The 20790-nt window shown below is 42.9% G+C and overlaps 1 protein-coding gene across 1 annotated transcript in view; it reads right to left on the reverse strand.

Annotated features, from left to right (window-relative positions):
- CFAP54 (cilia and flagella associated 54) overlaps positions 1-20790 on the reverse strand; it is a 219965-nt gene that overhangs the window by 24068 nt on the left and 175107 nt on the right. Inside the window, exons 56-62 of the mRNA XM_015416272.1 lie at positions 15670-15822; positions 15430-15538; positions 12126-12231; positions 9171-9263; positions 6581-6722; positions 3360-3542; positions 2328-2536 (exon numbers count right to left, since the gene is read on the reverse strand). Coding sequence (XP_015271758.1) covers positions 2328-2536; positions 3360-3542; positions 6581-6722; positions 9171-9263; positions 12126-12231; positions 15430-15538; positions 15670-15822 — 995 coding nt within the window. The remainder of the gene's footprint in view (positions 1-2327; positions 2537-3359; positions 3543-6580; positions 6723-9170; positions 9264-12125; positions 12232-15429; positions 15539-15669; positions 15823-20790) is intronic.

The raw sequence follows: 20790 nt of genomic DNA on the forward strand, positions 1-20790 counted from the left end.
CTCCTCCTCCTCCTCCTCCTCCTCCTCTTCTTTCTTCTTCTTTCTCTTCTTCCTTCTTCCTCTTCTTCTTCTTCGAGGTGCATTGACCAGAACTGCACACAGTATTCCAAATGAGGCCACACCACTGATTTATACAGGGGCATTATGATACTCGCTGATTTATTTTCAATTCGCTTCCTAATAATCCCCAGCATAGCATTTCCCCTTTTTTGCAGCCCCAGCCCCAAAGGGAGGGCAAGGAGGGTGCCAAAGGTGAGGGGTTCCCTTATACCCTTACCAATAACCCCGCCTATTGCCCAAGTTTGAAATAACACACACACACGAGTTATTTGCAACAGAATTGGAATAAAACTGGCCACAACTTTATGGGTTACAGTAGTAATAAGCTTTGGCACAGCATGGGGTACTGGATCCTGTTCACTGACTGACCCGCCCACCAGTTGATGATCCCCTGCCTGCCCCAGCCCACCAGTTGGGGTTATGGGAAACCTTGCGATGACAGGTTTCTGGATCCCACAAGGGCAGCCATCCTGGAGTGGTCTCCCCTGCCACCTGAGCATGAGGATAATCCCCAGCAGTGCCCCCAGGCTGGGTGTTCCTCTTTGCCCTCATGCCAAGATCCCTTAAGGGGATCCCCATACTCAGAAAAATGCACACACAGGCCGGCTATCCTGAGAATGGATCTGGTCCTGTGCTGATACTGCTAAGTTGCAACAAGGAAGAGAGTAAATGAAACAAACCTGCATGCAAACCCCCCACTTACAAACTACTTCCAGCAAGGGACGGGAGGGTGGGCCAAAAATCACAACGTCGAAAGGAGGGCGAGCCGGGGCAGCACACACCCTAAGTAGCAGCCTGGACACCCCTGCCCCCACCAGCTATCCCCATGGGGCCCTGATGGACTCCAGCTTCCCACGTTTGTGACCAGCTGACCCACTCTGCCCCAGCAAGAACTGTCTCAGCCACCTTCACCTTCTCCACCTTCCCCACAGTGCCGCAAATGGGACCCGCAGTAAGTCTGAGCCCCAGCTTATTGCTGTGGCACACTGAGGCATTTGCCTTTTTTATTGCTGTCATACACAGAGTCAACATTTTCAGTACCATGACTCCAAGATCTCTCTCTTGGTCAGTCTCTGCCAGTTCAGACCCCATCAACATGTTATTTATAGTTAGGATTTTTGGCTCCAACGTGCATTACCATGCACTTGCCCATGTTGAACCTCATTCGCCCCGTTGATGCCCACTTGTACAGCCTCGACACATCCCTCTGGAGTGCCTCACAATTCTCCCTGGTTCTAACCACCCTGAACAACTTGGTGTCATCCGCAAACTAAACCACTTCACTGCTTACTCCCAACTCCAAATCATTAATGAACAAGTTCAAAAGCACCAGACCTAGTACTGAGGTAGACTCTCCAATGGATCCCTGAAGGGACCCTAAGCCAGCACCAATACTGACCCCTAACTCATTGGTGCCCTCAGGCCTGGACCCACCTATGACCAGACCCCCCACAATCTTCCAAAGCACCCCAGAACCAGTGGAGGCGAAGGACTAGGCATGGACCAGGTGCAGAGCGCACACCTGGCAGCCTGAGACGGCATCTCTGCTAAGGAAATGCTAGGAGAAACTGATAAGTCACCACAGGATCTGGTCTCCAGTACGCCTCATGAGCAGAGATTACTTAGCTTGGGAGTAGAAGCTTAACATGGGACCCAGCAACAGCTATAGGGAAACTCCTTATATAAGGCTGCAGCCAGTATGGGATCAGTTTGTCTGCAGCCCTGCTGACTATCCTACCAGTTGCTTGACTTGATTATTTATTTGTTTATTTATTTGATTTATACCCCGCCCTCCCAGCCGAAGCCAGCTCATGGCGGCTTACATAAAAGATTAGCTCTTGGAACCTTGCTAGCTGACCTTGGACTGCTTTTGGACTGTGATTCTGGATTACCTTACTGGACCCCAGACTTTGACTTTTGACTGGAACCCTTTCTGGGTGTCCTCTTGTGGACTGAGACTTGCCTCCAACCTAGTGAGCCGGACAAGGACAGACCCTCTCTCATGATCCCACACAGCGGCTCCAGTCATCAGAGCAGTTGCTCCTTTTTGTGCCCTCTGAAGCAAAGGGGCCTACTGCTGGTGCCTGTGCTCAGGCCTTCATGGTAGTAGTTCCTGTGCTTTGCAACAGTGCTGCATTAGAAAGGAGGCAGGAAAGAGCCATTCCATCAGCAATGCTCTGCATATGATCCTTTGAACCCAGAGATACTAGCTCTACAGAGTGGTTATCAAAACATGAGTTTATATGTAATAGTTAAAATCAGACTACCTTTGCAAGAGCAATTGTACTACCACGCATCTGTTCAAAACTGTGTAGTTGTTTGGGGGGAGCTTCAAGGCAGCAGGCAGAATATATAGGCAAGTGGGTTTTCAGGAAAGAATGCATTTCAGCTAAGCGTAGAGTAGTTCCTATGTCAAATACTGAAGTGAACAGCACATTCTCTTTAGCAAATAAGCCTTCTCCTGCTTTTGGAACAGCTGTGAAAAGAGAAGACGTGTAAAGACTACTTCTAGTGAAGGCAGTAATATAAACATTTTACAGTATGTTTATGTACAAAATAGACAATGAAGTGCATTAAAATTCAGTACGATGTAAAATGCTTCTATGAATACTCTAGAGAAAATGTATTGTTTTGTCATCAAGTATTCAGATATGTCTTGTTCAAAGAAAACACAGGTAAGGTTTACAAATTCGGAGTAAGTATCTGAAGCAAATACTTCTGCAATATCATTTGCTATGGTATTACAATAGTTCTGGTAGTAGTGGCATTAGGTTTTTTTGAGGCCTAGGATTCCTATAAATATTTATGTCTGGAATATGACAGATCCACAGCCTGCTACTGACTTCCTTTTTTTTTCCCCTGCCCCCCCACCCTGCGCTCTGTGGTGGTGGTGGGGAAAGTGCCATCAAGTCACAGCTGACTTAGGGTGACCCCATAAGGCACTGTGAGACTCAGAGTGTTGGACTGGATGGGCTTTTGGCCTGATCCAACATTGGCGTCTTTAAATAAAAAAATTAAAAGGTAGCCCTTTACAAAAAAAAAAAAGGTGGACAGTTCTCCTAATGAGCAAAATTATGAAACTGGAATGGGGAAATTAGAAAAATTACTGTCCTGTAATGAGATTCTCCTCCCTTCTTCTACTTAGATTTGTACATTTATGAAGCTACAGATTCCAGAGCTGAACTACCACTATAATACTAGCAAAGAAGAAATAGGTTTTTTGTTCCAAAGAAATAATTTTTGATACACAACATAATTGCTCCAGAATACTAGTCCTCTAAAAGCAAACTAGTTCCTACCAAGCAAGGGGCTCATGTTCAAGAGCCTGTTTAAGTAGGTATTGTAGCGAATTAAGTGGACCCAGGTTATTTTCAGCCTGGCCTGCATATCCTCATATGATGAACTTTCAGCTGCATCACAATCTTCTTGCCCTTGTGCACAAGACCCTATGGAAGGGACTTTATAGGTAACTTCATATCCACCTGGAAAACCAAAAACATATTTAACGTCATCCTAATTCTCTGCAACAACGCAGTGGTGTCAGGTAGTAATTTTGAAGCCCATCCTGTGCACATAGTGCAAAACAACAAAACCCAATCAAGCCATTTTCTAGGTTGTCAGTTTGATACCAGCAGGAACAAAAACCAAAAGCAGCTGACACAACCTCTCATAGTATGCATGGCAAGGCAGTGACCGTGAAACTGCTTTTTCTCTCATACCATGATAAAGCCACTATCAAAGGTGTTTGTATCCCCATTCCCATTAGCTTCCCTTTTATAACAGCATACAATGCAGCATGCTTGACAACTTTTAACATGAAGTGGATTTTTTGCTAGGAAGGCTTTCTTAGCATGTATGTTTGTTGGTGTGTACACATAAGTATAGATCCCAAATATTCTAAAATCCAGTCTCAGAGGCCATTATGAGATCCTTGCCATAGGCCAACTCAAGAGTAACACTCTAAGTGACTATATGCAAACTGGTCTGCGGCCTGGAATCCAAACGGGAGCAATTCCCTCCCATATCTGTCCCTTCTGTACACTGTAACCTACCCAAGACTGAATCTATTAATTACATAAAGGGAATATTCTTTCAATCAGTATAATCACATTTGGGACTAACAAATAATTGTCTTCCATCAGTTTGTTTTCTTTCTCCCCTTGTAACATGAGGCTTGGCTTACCTGATTGAGTAATCTATGACCCTGTGAGTATTTACTCTGTTGAGGAGTATTTTCTTCTCCTAATCCCCCCCCCCTTGTGCTTTATGTCTTACAAATTGTGAGCCTGAGATTAGGGATCTGTACGAGTCTTTTCCCACACAGAGTTTAGCATATCATAGGCATTTTTATTAGATTAAATTGGTCATGGGGCTCTGAAGACATTTTGCCACCAATTCTTTGTTTGCATGGGCTCACATTGCATAGCCTACCTCCACCCCACAGCAGTTTGAACTTTATGAGTTAAAACTGGAGATTCTTTTATTCCTCTTTCCTACAAAACTTTAACTACAGATCAGGCTGCAAAAGAAAGTTCCTTTACAATCTTATCACAGCTAAAGTGTGAGACCACTGCCAAAACAGAAGCAAAGGCACCCAATAACTGCAGCTGGCAGTACATGTAGAACAGGAAATTTCTTATAGGGAGCATTTATTTAGATCCAGTTTGGTGTAGTGGTTAATCTGGGAGAACCGTGTTTGATCTTCCACTTGCACCTGCTGGATGACCTTGGGCAAGCCACAGTTCTGACACAGCTGTTCTTGAAAAAGAGCAGTTTCTGTCAGAGCTCTCTCAGCCCCACCTACCTCACAGGGTATCTGTTGTGGAGAGGGGAAGGGAAAGGAGTTTGTAAGACGCTCTGAGACACCTGTGGGTAGTGAAGGGCGGGGTACAAATCCGATCTCTTCTCTTCTTCTTCTTAAGCTTTGTAGGGTTAACTCAATCTACTGCAGGTGCAGCTCAAGCAGAGGGATTGCCTTAAAGTATAATCACCATGTTCTTACCTCTTTCCTTGACATGCACATAAGCATCATACAAAGTTATCCCAATTACAGGCCTCTATGTGCCTCCCATAGCCCTGCGCAACACACCTTCTGCACTTGGTAGAGGAACACTGCTGTGGGAAGGATGAGGACATGGAATCAAGCACAAAGATTCAACCTACTGAAACAGCCTGGTGCAACACACAAGCTAAGGGGTGGGGGGAATATGTCCTATAGTAATCCCTCAATGCATGGGTACTATATTTACTGTGAAATGGATCCAAAGCAAAGTATATATATTACATCCTTTACATCTGTTTGTATCATTACTGCTTCAGTCATAAGAAAGGAAATCATTAATGCTCTAAGTTCAGCAGCACAGTATCACTTCATATGCCCTTTTAATAGAAAAGTTTCTATACAAAATGCTCACTTGCAGGGCTTTTTTTGTAGAAAAAGCCCAGCAGGAACTCATTAGCATAATAGGCCATACCCAACAGCAGGGACTCATTAGCATATTAGGCCACACCCTTGACAGCACTGCTCATTAGCATATTAGGCCACACCCCATGTTACCAGAAGTGTGGTCATCCAGCCACACCCACCTTTTGCATCTTATTCTGTTTACCTTGTTTGTTGTCAAAACCCAGGGCTTTTTTTGGAGCAGGAACTCCTTTGCATGTTAGGCCACACACCCCTAATGTAGCCAATCCTAATGAGTTCCTGCTGTTGGGTGTGGCCTATTATGCTAATGAGTTCCTGCTGGGCGTGGCCAACTTGGGAGCCAGCCGGAACTCCGTTCCTGTGCGTTCCTGCCCAAAAATAGCCCTGCACTTGTATGTCAGTGTGTAAATGATAAATTCACCTATCTCTTTCCTTAACAATCTCAAATCTGGTTTTAGCATGAGGTACTTCCTATTTTTCTTGCAAAATTGCCTTTTGAAAATTTGGATTCTTTCTTACCTCCCTTATTCAGTTCCCCTTTTCTTTAAGTTACAAGTTATATGTTCAAAATAAGCTTGAAAAATAATTCAAGAGTTGAAAATGGATTGCCATGGTAGGATAAACAATGATTGCTTCCAGTTACTAACGCATATCTATGTAAATCACTCTGTGTTCCTAAAATGGTCCTTGGGTAAACATCTGCAAAATTTGGAAGGTGCATACTGGCACTATCTCTAAGTCATCTGGCAATAACTCATTATCACTGACAGGCAAATTAATTGGGTTATCTCATTGACAATCAGCAAAAAATTCTCTGTGAAAAGAATTATGGGAAGCAGTTTTTTGTTTGTTTTTGCATTTGGCATATAAGACAAGCCACAGCTTTCTTATATTCCACAATAAGAAAAACATTTGGCATATAATATAAAACAAGGCACAGCTTTCTTATATTCTACAATAAGAATATTATACAGACATCCTTTTTCTTATTGCTGTGTTTTTTCAGTCATGAATTACATGTGCTTATTAATTTTCTGATTGGTTTGATAATCTTTAGACCATGAGATGGTACAAACAAGATCAACAGACAAATACCAGACAAGAAGTCTTTATAGGAAGAACCGAGGTCCAGAAGGGCAAATTCTGGGATGTTGCGCTGTACTCTTCCTCTCACTTGATATAATTTAACAGCCTTCCTTCCAATTAATTTCTGGTAAGACAGAATAGCTTCACTGACCTAGAAATAGGATGGATTTAATCAGGTTGGGCTCCTTGTAATGTGTACTACCTTTAAAATTGGAAGTCAGTACACTAACAACAACAAAACAAAAATCCAATATACGTTAAATATAAAATACTGAAGAAGTGTTCTTTGTTCTTCTGTTGTAGGAAGTGTACTCGAGTCATTATCTCTGACAAGTTAATTATTACACAAGTGATTTAAAATCATACAAATGTAGTTGCCTGGTGTTTCACATAATCAAAAGAGAATACATACACATATAAGACATTTAACAAACTATATTAGATTGCATTCAAGGGGGAAAAAACCTGTAAGGATTATATCACACAAAATGCAAAATCATGGTTGAATTAAACTATTGTTAGCGCAATCATCCAAATGTGAACCAGTCCTATTACTATGCTAGTTAAAGTCCATCTCACCAAAGTCTGAATCCATGGCATGAACTTTATTAACCACAGTTTGTCTTAACTATGATTTCATGTGACGTTCAAACACAGACATCCAGGCCTAATCCTGACTTGTTCCCCAGGGTACCCTTATACTGCCTGGCAATTGAGATGCCTGGCCACAGCAAAGATGTAGCTTTCTCAATTTGCAGTATATAATAATTATAAAACCAATTCACAGCCTGTATCTAAAAAACCCACAATAAGCTTCTTCCTACCACAGTTAAAACACTCCGGTCAGTCAGTGGCATATCAACCAAACAGACTGTAAATCAGAAAATCAGCCAAAAGCTTATTGATAAAGGATACCCTTGAACAGTTCACAAAACCTCAGAGAAGGAATTCTTTGCTCCTCCTCTGCCCTGGGAGACTATTCCATAGGGAAAGTGCCAACACAAAAAAGGTGATTTCCTCGTATATTGGATAGAAAAGTCACCTTCAAAAGATGTTGAGACAAATGAAGATAATGGATAGGTCTGCCTAGGAAGAAACAGTCCTTCAATGGGTCCCAGGCCCTAAAGGGCTTTAAAAGTTAAAAACAGCACTTTTAATCTAGCCCAGAATCCAACAGGGAGCAACTGTAATACTGGTATGTCAGGGATAGACAGCCAGGTAGTACCTCAAAATGATAAGCAGAACAGGAAAAGTCCTCTCCTGACATGGTAAAAAATCAACATTCCGTAAAAGATCATATGTAAAAATATATGTTGCAATCACGACATCTAAGGAGATCAGTTTTAAAATGTATCTGTCTCCAGAACTAAACTCTGAATAGGATTTTGTTACTAATATGCATTTATGAAAAAAGATAGTCTGTACTTTCCTATAACCTGTCTGCTTTTCAGTGCATGTTTAGGGAACCTACTGGGATTTGGTTAACGTTACATTCATAACAATTTGTAACTGAGAGCTAGCAAAGTGAGTCGGTCTTCCTTCTCATGTGTATTACTTTGTTATCACTCATACAACCCCAGGGAGGTATAAGGTAGAAATTTTATACTTCCAGGAAGACTGCATGTAAATGCTAACAGATTTGTTATTAAGAAGATACGTAGTTGCCCAGCTACTATATACAATATAATTCATACTTTACAAGATCTGGCACAGAAACTTAGAGATATAAATTGGTCATAAAAGTGGGATTCAGAGTTTTACGAATAGCTTTCTCTCAGTGCTGTTATGCACAGAGTCCATTGTCACCCCCAACAATCAGCTTGTTGGATGATCAGGGAGTTGGATGATCAGGGAGTGGCTCCAGACTTCTCCCCCATCAGACCAGTGATTAGCTAGTTGGTGAAGCTATGGCATTCTCCCACAAGGGAGGAGGGAGAATGGCCTGGATACACCAACTGGATAGCTTGTACTTTCGTGCAAATGCATCCTGGAGGTAAAGGCTGTTCAAAATTTACTCTAAAACCTATCAGCAACATCTTCCCAGGAGGGACTAGTGTAGAAAATGTCCACTGTGACCATTCTCTCAGCACTGAAGGGGAGGGGGGCACATATCCTTTTACCATTCATCTTTCTACTGATTGTGGTACAAGATTCAGATATAATTATCCAAAGTGAGACTCATATTGTAGAGCAATCATGATGCTCTTACCAATTAAAAATTTTAAATTAATGTTAACGTTTATATTTCTGTGTTGAATTGTTCACCTTTATGAAGTCTTAATCAAGTCATTTGTTCACCGATACAAAATAGGTAAATAATATTACATAACACCGAGAATGTTTCTAATACAATTTTTATAGTATATTCCCATCTGTCTTTTAAATTGCTGTAAACTACTTTGGAAGCAAAGTATTGGCTGAAAAGTATAGAAAAGTAAAATACAAGAAGATACTAGGTTCTGCCAACCCACTTACCCCCCGCCCCATCTTCGTTTTCATTTCTGCAATATAAAGTGTAGGCCCTTGATTTTTTCTATCACAGATAAATTTAATAACCACTGAACACAGATGGAACAGATTATTTTTTAAAAGCACCAACCTGTGCAGCAGCTCTTACTGCAATCCAGGCCTGCACTCTATACATTTCCATGGCTGTGAAATCGTCAGAACTTGCATAGTGTGCATTGGTGGCCTAAAATGTAGAGGAAATTCCCAAATCAGATGAGTAGGAAATTCAAGACTGGTTAATGGAAGGTCATATTGTCATGCATCTGAGTATTTTAGAACAGGTGAACCTGAGAAGAAATTGACACTGCAATTCTAACCATTTGCACCACCATACAGTTTGCAACAATGGAGCAATAATCAGTGTGATGCAACATTCTGCTATGCTGCAGAATACAGTGGTAACTGCTGTCAAGTTGCAGCCAGCTTATGGTGACCCCATAGGGTTCTCAAGGGAAAAGACATTCAGAGGTGATTTCTCATTGCCTGCCTCTGTGTAGCAAACCTGGATTTCTTTGGGGGTTAACATAAGAACATGAGAGAAGCCATGTTGGATCAGGCCAATGGCGCATCCAGTTCAACACTCTGTGTCACACTCTGTCCAAAACCCAGGTACCATCAAAAGGTCCACCAGTGGGGCCAAAACTCCAAAAGCCCTCCCACTGTTGCCTCCCAAGCACCAAGAAGACAGAGCATCACTGCCCCAGACATAGCGTCACTTCTATACCTTGTGGCTAATAGCCACTGATGGACCTCTGTTCCATATGTTTATCCAAAGCTGTCTATGCTTGTAGCTGCCACCACTTCCCGCAGCAGTGAATTCCACATGTTAATTACTCTTTGGGTGAAGTACTTCCTTTTATCTGTTCTAAACCTACTGCTCATTAATTTCACTGAGTGCCCATGAGTTATTGTATTGTCAGAAAGAGAGAAAAGTACTTCTTTTCTTTACCTTCTCTATCCAATGCATAATTTTGTAAACCTCTATCATGTCACCCCTCAGTCATCGTTTCTTCAAGGTAAAGAGCCCTAACCTCTTTGACCTTTCTTCATAGGGAAAGTGTTCCACCCCCTTCATCATTTTAGTTGCCATTTTCTGCACTTTTTCCAATGCTATAATATCTGTTTTGAGGTGAGGTGACCAGAACTTCACACAATATTCCAAATGAGGCTGCACCATAGTTTTATACAGGGGCATAACTATACTGGCTGATTGGTCTTCAATCCCATAGTACTAACCGGGGCCAGCCCTGCTTAGTTTCCAAGATCGGATGAGAACATGCTACAGCCTGGGTCATCCAGGTCGGGGCAGCTAGGAAGTTGCAAATATGCCTCACCCCTACGTTCTTATTTCTTTATGCAACTGATTAAATAAATTATAATTAAATCACAAAGTATATATATAAAGTCTTATCAGAATTCAAGCAAACCTTCTTCACCCTTAGCCCAGAGATGCAGGTACCACATATGTTCCTACCTTTCCCCCCCAAGTGTTTTCCTATCAAAGTGCTTTTATAATTTCCTTCTAATTTTACACACAAATTTGGGGACTGGGAACAAGAGCTGCTTGGGGTGGGGAGCATAACACATCCATCAGTGGCAGTTTTCCTTTCAGAAGCCCTCGTGGTGTCAGGAGTTGGACCTGCCCTGGGCCATCCTTGACATGAGATTAAGACTTCAGAGGAGGAGGGTTCCCCCATCGTGCTTGCTACACTTCAGACTCCAAGCACCTTAAGATCTCCAGAGGGAGGCCCCATGCCAACAATGCAACATGAGGCTCCAGTTGGGGATCCAACAGAGTTGGCCACTCAGGAATCCCATCTACCTCCAGACTGCCCCCAATTTCCTCTAGGACCTCAGGAATAAAGACTATGGTGTCCTTAGCAGAAACCTAAACCAGGTGGAAGAGCATATGCTTTATAGTTTGAGGTATTCTGCAAGCTAGCCCTAGATGGGAGAAGAGCACCACACTCTCACAACAGTACAATTCCTGTTCTCGTGACAGGAAGGGTGGAGTTATCAGTTGCCTATAAAACTCTTCAGTTGGGACCTGAACACTACTGGTTCAACAGACTGAAAACACAGCTCATGCACCATTCTGGGCAGCTCCATCGTGAAGGGTTCCTCCAGCTATCAAAACCCTTGTCTGCCTCCTGTATCACCATGGTTCCTGCCTCAGTGATCAACTGCAGCAATGCCTGGCTTTAGCTTCATATCCGTTGACTTATAACACCTGTGCTAGCTACACAGAAGGGGACACACAGAACGGTTCTGAAGGTGGTGTGAATCCACAGCAAAAATTATATCAAGCATGATAGCATATGACAAAAAAGGATGATCGCGAGGCCCTATAAAGAGTAGGATTTGCTGCCTTGCCTCATCCCCCTCCCACCCAAAGATAGAAGATAATCAGAGAAGTATGCAATCTGTGGGAATTCTATGGCTCCTCTGTCCAGGATTCTCACTTGTCTCCTCCTAATGTCCCTGGTGTCTGCAAAGACCATGGACACTATGAACTCAGGGCACTCAGGGATCACGAGAAAAGCACACCCAGGGTTTTGCCAAGGCAATAGAGGAAAAAAAGGTTTTGTAAAAGATCAGTCTGCACATCTTTCTGCAATTCAGGCACCATCAGAAAAGTGCTTTGGTGTGATAGTCTAAACTGATACAGATTAAGTGTTTAGTACTATAAATGTCAGATTTTAGCATTCACGTGGCTGGCCATTACGATGGTCAGTTCATGTCATCAAAAAACACAGACAGTACTTATCTTTTATATCATTTTTAGCTATTCTAGTTATCTTGTTCTCCTAAGCAAAGAAAACAATAACCACTCTACTCCTAGAAGCACAGTTTCACAAATTTGTCTTAATGGTATGAAGAAGTGGGATACGTGATCAGCCTGCATTATATAGGTAGCTTTTCAGGGCCCCTCATGATTATAAACAAATATGCACAACATGAACAATGAACAATTATCTTCTCAATCACAGAACGTATTGTGACCTAGCCAGACTCGGCTGACAAAATCTCCTATGTGGACACATACCTTTGCTTTGAATGCTTTTCCTTTTACAGCACTTAAGGATTCCTTCTTGGCTGTAATTAAATAAAAATATAGCATTGCTACCTCTAGGTATGATCTTCTTATTAATCTGCAAAAAACAAAAGTGATTGTAAGTTCCACATTATACATTGTGTTTTATATGTTTGGTTTAATTGCTGCTTTTGTGTCTCTGTGTGCATTAATTTATTTACGTTATTTATTGTCCACCTTTCTCACAGAGATTCAAGGAGGATTGCACAGAGTTAGTCAATACAGTCAACAAAATGGGACATTCAATAAACAATGTATTAGGATTGTAGAAGTCTGGAATGGACCAAAAATCTAAAAGACAGAACTGAAGCATAGTGTAAGAATTAACATGACACATCAAAGTGTGCAAAAATTACATAGTAGGATCCTACTTATAATAAGCTATACACAGCACTGTGGACAACAGTCCCTAATCATTTACCCAAATAAGTTTGTGAACCATTTTGTACCGTGCAAACCTATTCCCTGAGCACAAAAGGCCTCTTTAATAATTCAATTTTGCATAGTTTGTGGAAAGCCAGGAGTGGGAGCCTTCCTGACCTCCTCAGGCAGGCCATTCCATAAAATGGGGGCCACAATAGATAAAGTATGGGCAATTCTTAATTTTGCCCATTTGCAGGTTGGCACCTACAGAATGCCCTGCTGACATGATGAAAGCTCTTGTGGCAGTGCATAGAGGAAGACACAGTCTCTCAAATAAGAGGGACCAAGGCCACGAAGGGCTTTGCATATGATAGACAATACCTTAAATTCATGGTATTGCATGGTAACAAATGGGCAACCAATGGAGTGTCTGTAGAATGGGAATAATAGGCATGTTTCATCTAGGTCCTGATAATAGCCGAGCCATGGCATTCTACTAGCCAGAGTTTCCAAATTGATTTTGAGGGGAGACCAATGTACAGTGCATTACAGTAGTCTACTCTCTGTTACTGTAGCATGAATCTGTCAAAGAGTCCAACCAATCCTGGGCCAAGAACTCTTTGGGTAAGCACTGCAGAACACAAAATTACAAAACCTTGGGCTGTGATTCCTCACACACCAGTCTGGTAGTCTGCCACCAGCCGTTTAGACTTTCCCAACGATTAAACGCTAAAGAGCAAACTTCCAGCCTTCCCAGGACTAAACAAAAAAGTCAACCCTGCAAGGTAGACTTACAGAATGAGTTCCTCACAAAAGCAATTACTCTGGTAGGTGGTTGGCCAGTTTAGGCTCTGGATTTAGTTTGAGTCAGGTTGAAGGCAAATAACCACAAAAGTAAAATAAAATATATTTTTATTAAGGTGCAAGAATATTTCAAAAAGGATCAAGCACTGTGAGGATAAAATAAGAAAGCTAAAACTTCAAGAACTAACTAAAATAGTAATACATTGGTTCCAAATATTAGATGTTACCATTCTCAGTAGAAAGTTCCAGTAATCCAAACTGGCTCTCTCCAGAGTCAGCGTAGCCAAAAGCTGTCTGGCTAGCACAAACAACATTCAAGGTGGTCACCGTGAGCAAGACTGTGTTTACATGTCAAGATCTCAAGTAGTCACCATCAGGCTGAGGCTAAAGTAAACATCTACTTTTTTTATGGGTGAGGGGCCCTCATGATCTCAGGCCTAAAAGACCAAGAGGGACCCTGAGTGATGACATATAGCCATTATTTTAGGCCAGTGGTTAAGCAGATGACCTAAGTGGTGGTCTGACCTAGGAGGAAGGAAATGAAACCAATCTGCAGCTAGGCTCAGCCCCTTTCCCCCAGGTACTTAACTGGATGGAATGTAGTTAATTGGGAGCCAGTACCAAGCTTTGTGACTCCCTTCTGCAGCTGGATGTTATCTGCAGTTTCACAAGGCCAGCTTGCTCTGTCTTAGCAAGGCAGTTTCTGAACTGTATTAACCTACAAGCAGGCTGCATCTGAAGCCTGAACCAAACATTGAAACAGACAAGAAATTTTAGTGTACCAGTTTTCTTGATAAGATCCCAGTGGCCAAATCAGCCATATCGAGATAAGGGTTTGTCTTACAGGCTAAGCTGAGTTGATAGAAAGCATTTTTTTTTTTTGCAGCTGCATTAGCTTACTTTAATTCACTTCTCCAGTAATAAAGTTGGACGTGATAAAACCCCAAGGCTTTTAAGTGAGGCAGCAAGAGTCAGCTGAACTCCATCAAAAGTGGGAAGAACAATGTCCTTCAAGACGTGAGATTGAACAGCATGGGGGATAGAACTGTACCCCGTGGAACCCCACAAGATAGGTCCCAACTAATCTCCAATAGCAACCCTTGGCGTTTGATCTGTGAAGAGTGATTTGAACCAGTTCAACACACATCCCCTGACACCTACTTCTGCCTCCAAGCACCTCAACAAGATGGCATGATCTCCTGTATCAAAGGCTGCAGATAAATTCAACAAGAACAACAGAGATGCATGTCCTTTGTGTGTTAAAACAGCTGCCTTGAACCTGGGAGGTTTTTGTCTGTTATGGAATTAGGTTCCAGTGAAACCTTGTAGGGTGAGGTAACCTGCCTGCAGAAAGGGGAATCAAATCTCCCCTCAGGGTTTATTTACAGTAATTGAGGCTCAGCTACAAAGTGGTTACTCTCACTGGGGAAAGCTTGTAACCTATGGTGATGAAGTTGACAGCCAGTTTCACTTTATATACTGAAATGATCCACAAGATAAACTTACCCTTGTTCAATGTTTAATTTTCTATTAAATATTTAATTTGTTGTTCTTCTCTCTGTGTGTCATGTCTGTCTAGTCAAATATCTATGAAAAAGTGATTTCTACCTACAGGTTCCCAAATAAGAGACCTTTAGGGAGCACATAGTGTACACCCCTTAATCAAAGCTTGTGTCCCCCTTTTTTCTTGACTGTGGGTGGTTGGGGTTTAAAGAGTCCATAGGAGAGGTCAGAGTAGGGGACTGGACATTCTTCAGTGCAAAGGGAAGTTGCCTCAAGAGTCCATCTGTCCTAGCTTCCCCCCCCCATAGCTACCACAGCACCTAATTTCAACCCCAAAATTCCCTTAAAGAAGCAGCAATCCAAATCATGCTTACTTTGAAGCAAGTCCTGCTTTGCGGAGAGGGTGGGGTACAAATTAAACCAATAAATAAATAAATAAAATCAGTACTTACTTCAAAATAGGATAGGATTGTGCTGCATATATTGTGCATACCGAGGATCCATAATTCCTGTAAGCCTGTGCTTTATAAGTAAATAAATAACACTGTCAAGAACTAGAAACAAAAGAACTGAAACAGTTGCTCACCCATAATTTTGGTAATTTTGCAGACTTAACTTGATAGCTTCCAGCAAGGTCTCGACAGCTGATGTTGATTTATTGTTACCGATTACAGTGATCTGTCGCTCCAACTTCCCTGAAAAAGAAAGACGCAAGAATTAAACTGACAAGACTTCCCCCCCCCCTGTCAGAAATAATGAAACAATATATTATGAATTCAAGAATGATAGATTCAGGAAAACCATGGGAAAATGAGATGCTTATTACCTTTCCAAAAAAGAATCTCTGCTTCCAGGTCTAATTCACGTTGTACTGATGCTCTACAAAGTTCCAGCGCTGTCTCTGTATGCCTAAGGGCTTGTTGCCACTGCAACTGATTTATTTTAGGTGAGCAAGATAATTCTAGAGCTAGTGTATGTCCTAGAAATTAATGTGTGAAAAAATATTTCAGGCATTATTTAATAATGTAAAATACTGTAAAAATATAGTGGTTTTCTTACCCTAAAATTCCTGTAGTATGTTTATCTCAGCAACAAAAATATCCAAACAGAATTTAGACACAAATAAATTCAGTCCAAGGAGACATTCAGATCTTGTATCAGTTTTAAATGAACTGGTCTGGTCAAACCGCACTGACTACTTGACAGTCGTGTGACTTTGTCCTAATACCAACTTATTCATACAAAAAACAAGTGGGGTAGACTGAGTATTTGTAGGCATTTATAAGTGGACTGAAATCAGCCTGACTGGGTCACTGCCTTCCCAATCTAGCATTGCCCAATCTAGCATTGCAATTGGCACTGGGTGAAATTTCATGACAAGGTCTGATGCTTTTAGGAGAAGCTCTCACATGACTTCTGAATGCTGAATTTAAGCAGTCCTCAGTCACGTGATCTCCTCATGCAGCATGCTTCCTTTATGCCTCCACTTCTTTCTTTATCCTTATTCCTCAAACTTCCTTTATGACTCAAAGCAGTGACAGAAGACAAGTGGAAGTACATTATCAAGAGGGACTTGGGGTCACCATGCAAAAAACAACAGCAGGAGAATGAAGGAGAACACGGGCAGTTCAATGCACCACAGATATAGCTTGCTTCTTCTAGAGTCACTTACATTTTTTTTAGTTCTGCAAGTTTGCCTTGGTGGTAGAGACACCAGCCCCTCCCCTTCTCATCCCCCCCCCAATCAAACCTGGCATTCACTAGGTTCAGAGGTATCTCAGATGCACCTTGTCAAGATCTTCACTCTAGCCAGCTGATCAATGCTGGCTAGCCCTTTAAAGATCAAGCACTGACTGCTGGCTCTTTGACAACCTGCTGTTAAGAACCCCACCCTGGAGGCAGAGAAGAGGAGTAACAGAGTGAAAATTGCTCAGAAGGCATTATTGGTCCTTCAAAGGCTGGGCAAGGAGGCCACTGGGCATGCCCCAAGCCTGGTTAGGGCCTTTAAAAGCCATGAGGGAAGAAACTGGTGAGGATAGACCAGTTCTATTCCCAGCTCAAAAGGAAGCAGAGCTAGAGGCGGTGGTATCCAATCCCTACCCCTCTGTCTGAGGCCAAGGGAAGGAACTTCACCCAAACTGGATCCTGGTGGGTGACAGCTGGGGCATGGGATCCTTCAAAAACATATAACAGACCTCAAAATATCTATATATCTGGACTGTTCCTTCTAGGGGCTGGTTGAGGACAAAGGTCAATTTTTTTGGGAAACACATATTATTTGAAGATAAATATTTAAAGCATTTCTCTTTTGTTTCTATTGTTTATATCTTGAATATGGATAGAATTTTGAAACACGAGAACGAAAAATTCTGATCACATTCCTAATGAAGTAATTAATACATTAGTTGCAATGATATTCTCAATACTATTTAGCCATTTATAGAAGGAGAAATTAAGTGGGAGAAATGTGATGTTAACTGCTTATTTCTTGTAGGAATCTACATATTTTACATTTCAGTAAAGCGAAGCATTGTTATTAAAGCCTTGTTCCTGTGAAGTGTGCAGTTATGCTAACAGTGGATTTACAACAGAGCTACACCACCACTATATCAACTGTATTAACTCTGGCACAGTAGAATACCACTGCAAGAGGTAAGGGGGGGGGGGGTTGGTGGCTATGGAAGAGCAAGGCAGTCTTGAATACAAACCATAAGCAAAGACTAGAGCAAAGCCGAAAGCGGTTCTGGTCAGTGGGATTCCACCAGCACCCACCCCTTTCCTTCTGCAGCTCCCATATGGCTCAAGAACATAGACAGCCATGCAGCAGGTACAGCTGTACCCTAAATGGAGGCATAGCAATGACCATGAATGATGCTGTTCAGTAGAGCAGCTTGCTGCCCAGCAAGGAGCTTTGTCCTCTCTTATGGACATAAATGAACTGTGTGTAAAATGTGCAAAGGAGACTCTGATGTAAGGTGACCAGACTGTGATGCCAGCAAGAGCCTGAGACGATGTGCCCGTGGTTCCCGAGGTTGCCCCGTTCCAGATTTCAGGCCTCCGGGAGGCAAGGCTTGCCACGACCAGGGCCAGATCCTTCTCAGTGGTGGCCCCTACCTGGTGGAATGAGCTCCCGGAGGAAATCAGGGCCCTGTGGGACCTTATGCAGTTCCGCAGGGCCTGCAAGACAGAGCTCTTCCGCCAGGCTTTTGCATAGGGGCCGCCACTGCCACCACCATCAATGGTGTGGATAGCAACAGGGCTGGGGACAGCCCCAGGGAGATCTTCTACAAGACCATGTGGCACTGGTACCACCGGACTTACTTGGGACCAACTACAGGACAAGACCATCCCCAAAGAACTGACTGTCACCATCATAAGATTTATTCGGGGACCATCCTGTTTTTATGGAACACTTTACTTTTATCTGTGTTATCTAATGGTTTTATTGCTTTTATTCTGTTTTACATGGGCTCTGCCCCTTGTAAGTTGCCCTGAGCCCGCTCGTAGGGAGGGCGGGGTAAAAATGTCAAAAATAAATAAATAAATACTCCTAGACACATGAAAAACTCTAAAACAGCCATCTGCCATTGCTGTTTAAACTAAGGACTCCCGATGTCAGTAAAGAAGTCCTTCTTTATCACGCTGGCAGCCCCCCCCCCTTCGCTGCATCGAAGGCACAAAAGACTCTTTCCTGCCTTTCGCTTGACAAAGACTTGGCCTTCCTTATTCATTCCAGGAACCGGTTCTGCAGCCCTGAGATAAAGAACACAATGGGTGCGTTCAGATGGGGCGTTTCTGCCGGCATAAACGCGATCACACTTACCTCCATTTTGCGGTTCCCATCGGTGTATGCCCGCTCACACGCTGCGGGCATCGGCGTTGTGTTTTTTTAAAAACACAGTTTGAGCATGCGCATAGGCAGCCATTCACAGAATGGCGATCTTTGCGCATGCTCAAAACACCCCACATTACATTTAAACTTTAAAGGTAAGGACTTACCTTTAAAGTTTAAAGACCAAACTGGCCTCCCTGAAGTCCTGGACTCCTCCGGATAGTTAAAGTAAGGGCTTCTTTTTTTTTTTAACAAATGCTCAGGGCGAAGCTTTGCCCAAGCACATATCACTCAGTTTTTTTAAAAAATGGCGGGGGGGAAACGGAAGCCTCAGGCTTCTGACGGAAATGCCTAGACACCGGTGGAGAGCGATCAGACGGAGGGGTACATCGAAAGCAACTGTTGCACTCAGTATACCACCACTTGGGGACCTAGTGGCAGAGTGCGACGGTTTAAAGGGATTTACAACGGTTAGGGACGGGAGGCAGATGTTCGCCGTCTGAACGCTGGTAAGTACACCGGTTGGAACCGGCACCTATACCATTGTAAATCCCCCATCTGAACGCACCCAATAGGTGCTAGCCGATGAGTCATAACAACCCTAGAGGTGTCTCTGTCACAAGTTCAGTTAGAATTCAACACTGACCAACCCCTAAGCCCTTTTCGCATTACGGACGTGACTTCTGGAACAGACCACCAAGGGGTGGTCTCAAGGGAGGTGGCCAGCAAAGCCCTCCCCCCAGAGCCCCCCATATAAAGGGGGCACCCAGCAACATGCTCTCTCTCTCCCTCCATGCTCCCTGCGCTCTCTACGGCCCCCTTCACCCTTTATATGTCCTTTCTGGCTCTTTAGCTTTTAGCTCTTGTTATCCTGAAAACCATGCTGCCATTTCCTAGCATAATTCTCATTCCTTTTCCTATCATAATTCTCATTCCTTATTTGTAATGTATCCATCTCCGACCACGTGTGAGACAGGGCCTCCACACAGTCATGCGAAGCGCCCGAGCTTCGCTCCCAGAGACAATGGCCCAAGCAGATCCTAGCCCGCGCCAATCAGAGGGCTAGGCTCCCGTCTGACAGACCATGGAACTCTCGGCCACTGTAAATAGCCTATCACTAGTGTGTGTGTGTGGGGGGGGTGTTTTGGGTGTGGGATTGTTGCACATATAAACAGGCCTGCGAGCCGGGTATTTTTGTCTTGTTCTTCACTGGAAATAAAGTATGAGAGCTGAAATCACTAGTAAGTCTCAGTACTTTTTATTATTAGTCTCCCTTATTTTTCCACTGGGACGCATCATCTCATCAGGACAGGTAAATATTGCCCCCCAACGATCTCCTGCTCATGCGAACGTCTCCTGATGGTCTATCTAATCTTCCTAGAAGCTGTATAATTGTGTGTGTGCGTGTGTATTGTTTGTGTGTGAAGAATCTCCAGTAAAATCTCCAGTAAAAGGAAACCATTTTTATACTGAAGCCAGCCTCCGTGTCTATTTCTGGTATCTCTGGAAGAAGCAGGACCTCTGTATATACAGGTATTTGTTCCCTTATTACCTATTGCTATTTTATAATATCTCATATTCCCCAAAATTGATAAGAACTCAGAGCAATCAGGCTAACAAGCTCAGTAAATGTTAACTATGAGGAGAACAGAAACACAGGTGGAACAGACTCTCTCCCTGCTGATGCTCAGTTCAGCAGTCCTCAGAATGTGCTATGCAGAAGGGGAACAGAAGTGCTTCATTGTCTTCCAACAGGGCTGAGAATCTGCAGCTTGGCATGAGCCACACCACTGGAGTACCAGAAAGGGTGATGAGGTGAGACCCAACTATTGATTGACTTCCACTGCTTAACCTTTGGTATTACTAGTGTTATAATACAGGTGAAAAGGGGAGATGAACTGAATGCTGGAACAACAACATTGGTCATCAACCAAATGAAAAGGAGGGAGTTATGGAAGGATAGATGAGGCAAAATTACACACATCCCAATGCACATAACAGCCAGGCAATAACTATTCCTGAGTACCGCATCATGCCATCCTGTTTTATTTAACTGGTTTTTAATTATATAGTCATTGTATTTTATTCATGCTGTGAGCCGCCCTGAGCCCACTG

The sequence above is a fragment of the Gekko japonicus genome, unplaced genomic scaffold (genome assembly GCF_001447785.1).
Source record: "Gekko japonicus isolate JY-2015 unplaced genomic scaffold, Gekko_japonicus_V1.1 scaffold648, whole genome shotgun sequence".
In the NCBI taxonomy this organism is placed as follows: Eukaryota; Metazoa; Chordata; class Lepidosauria; order Squamata; family Gekkonidae; genus Gekko; species Gekko japonicus.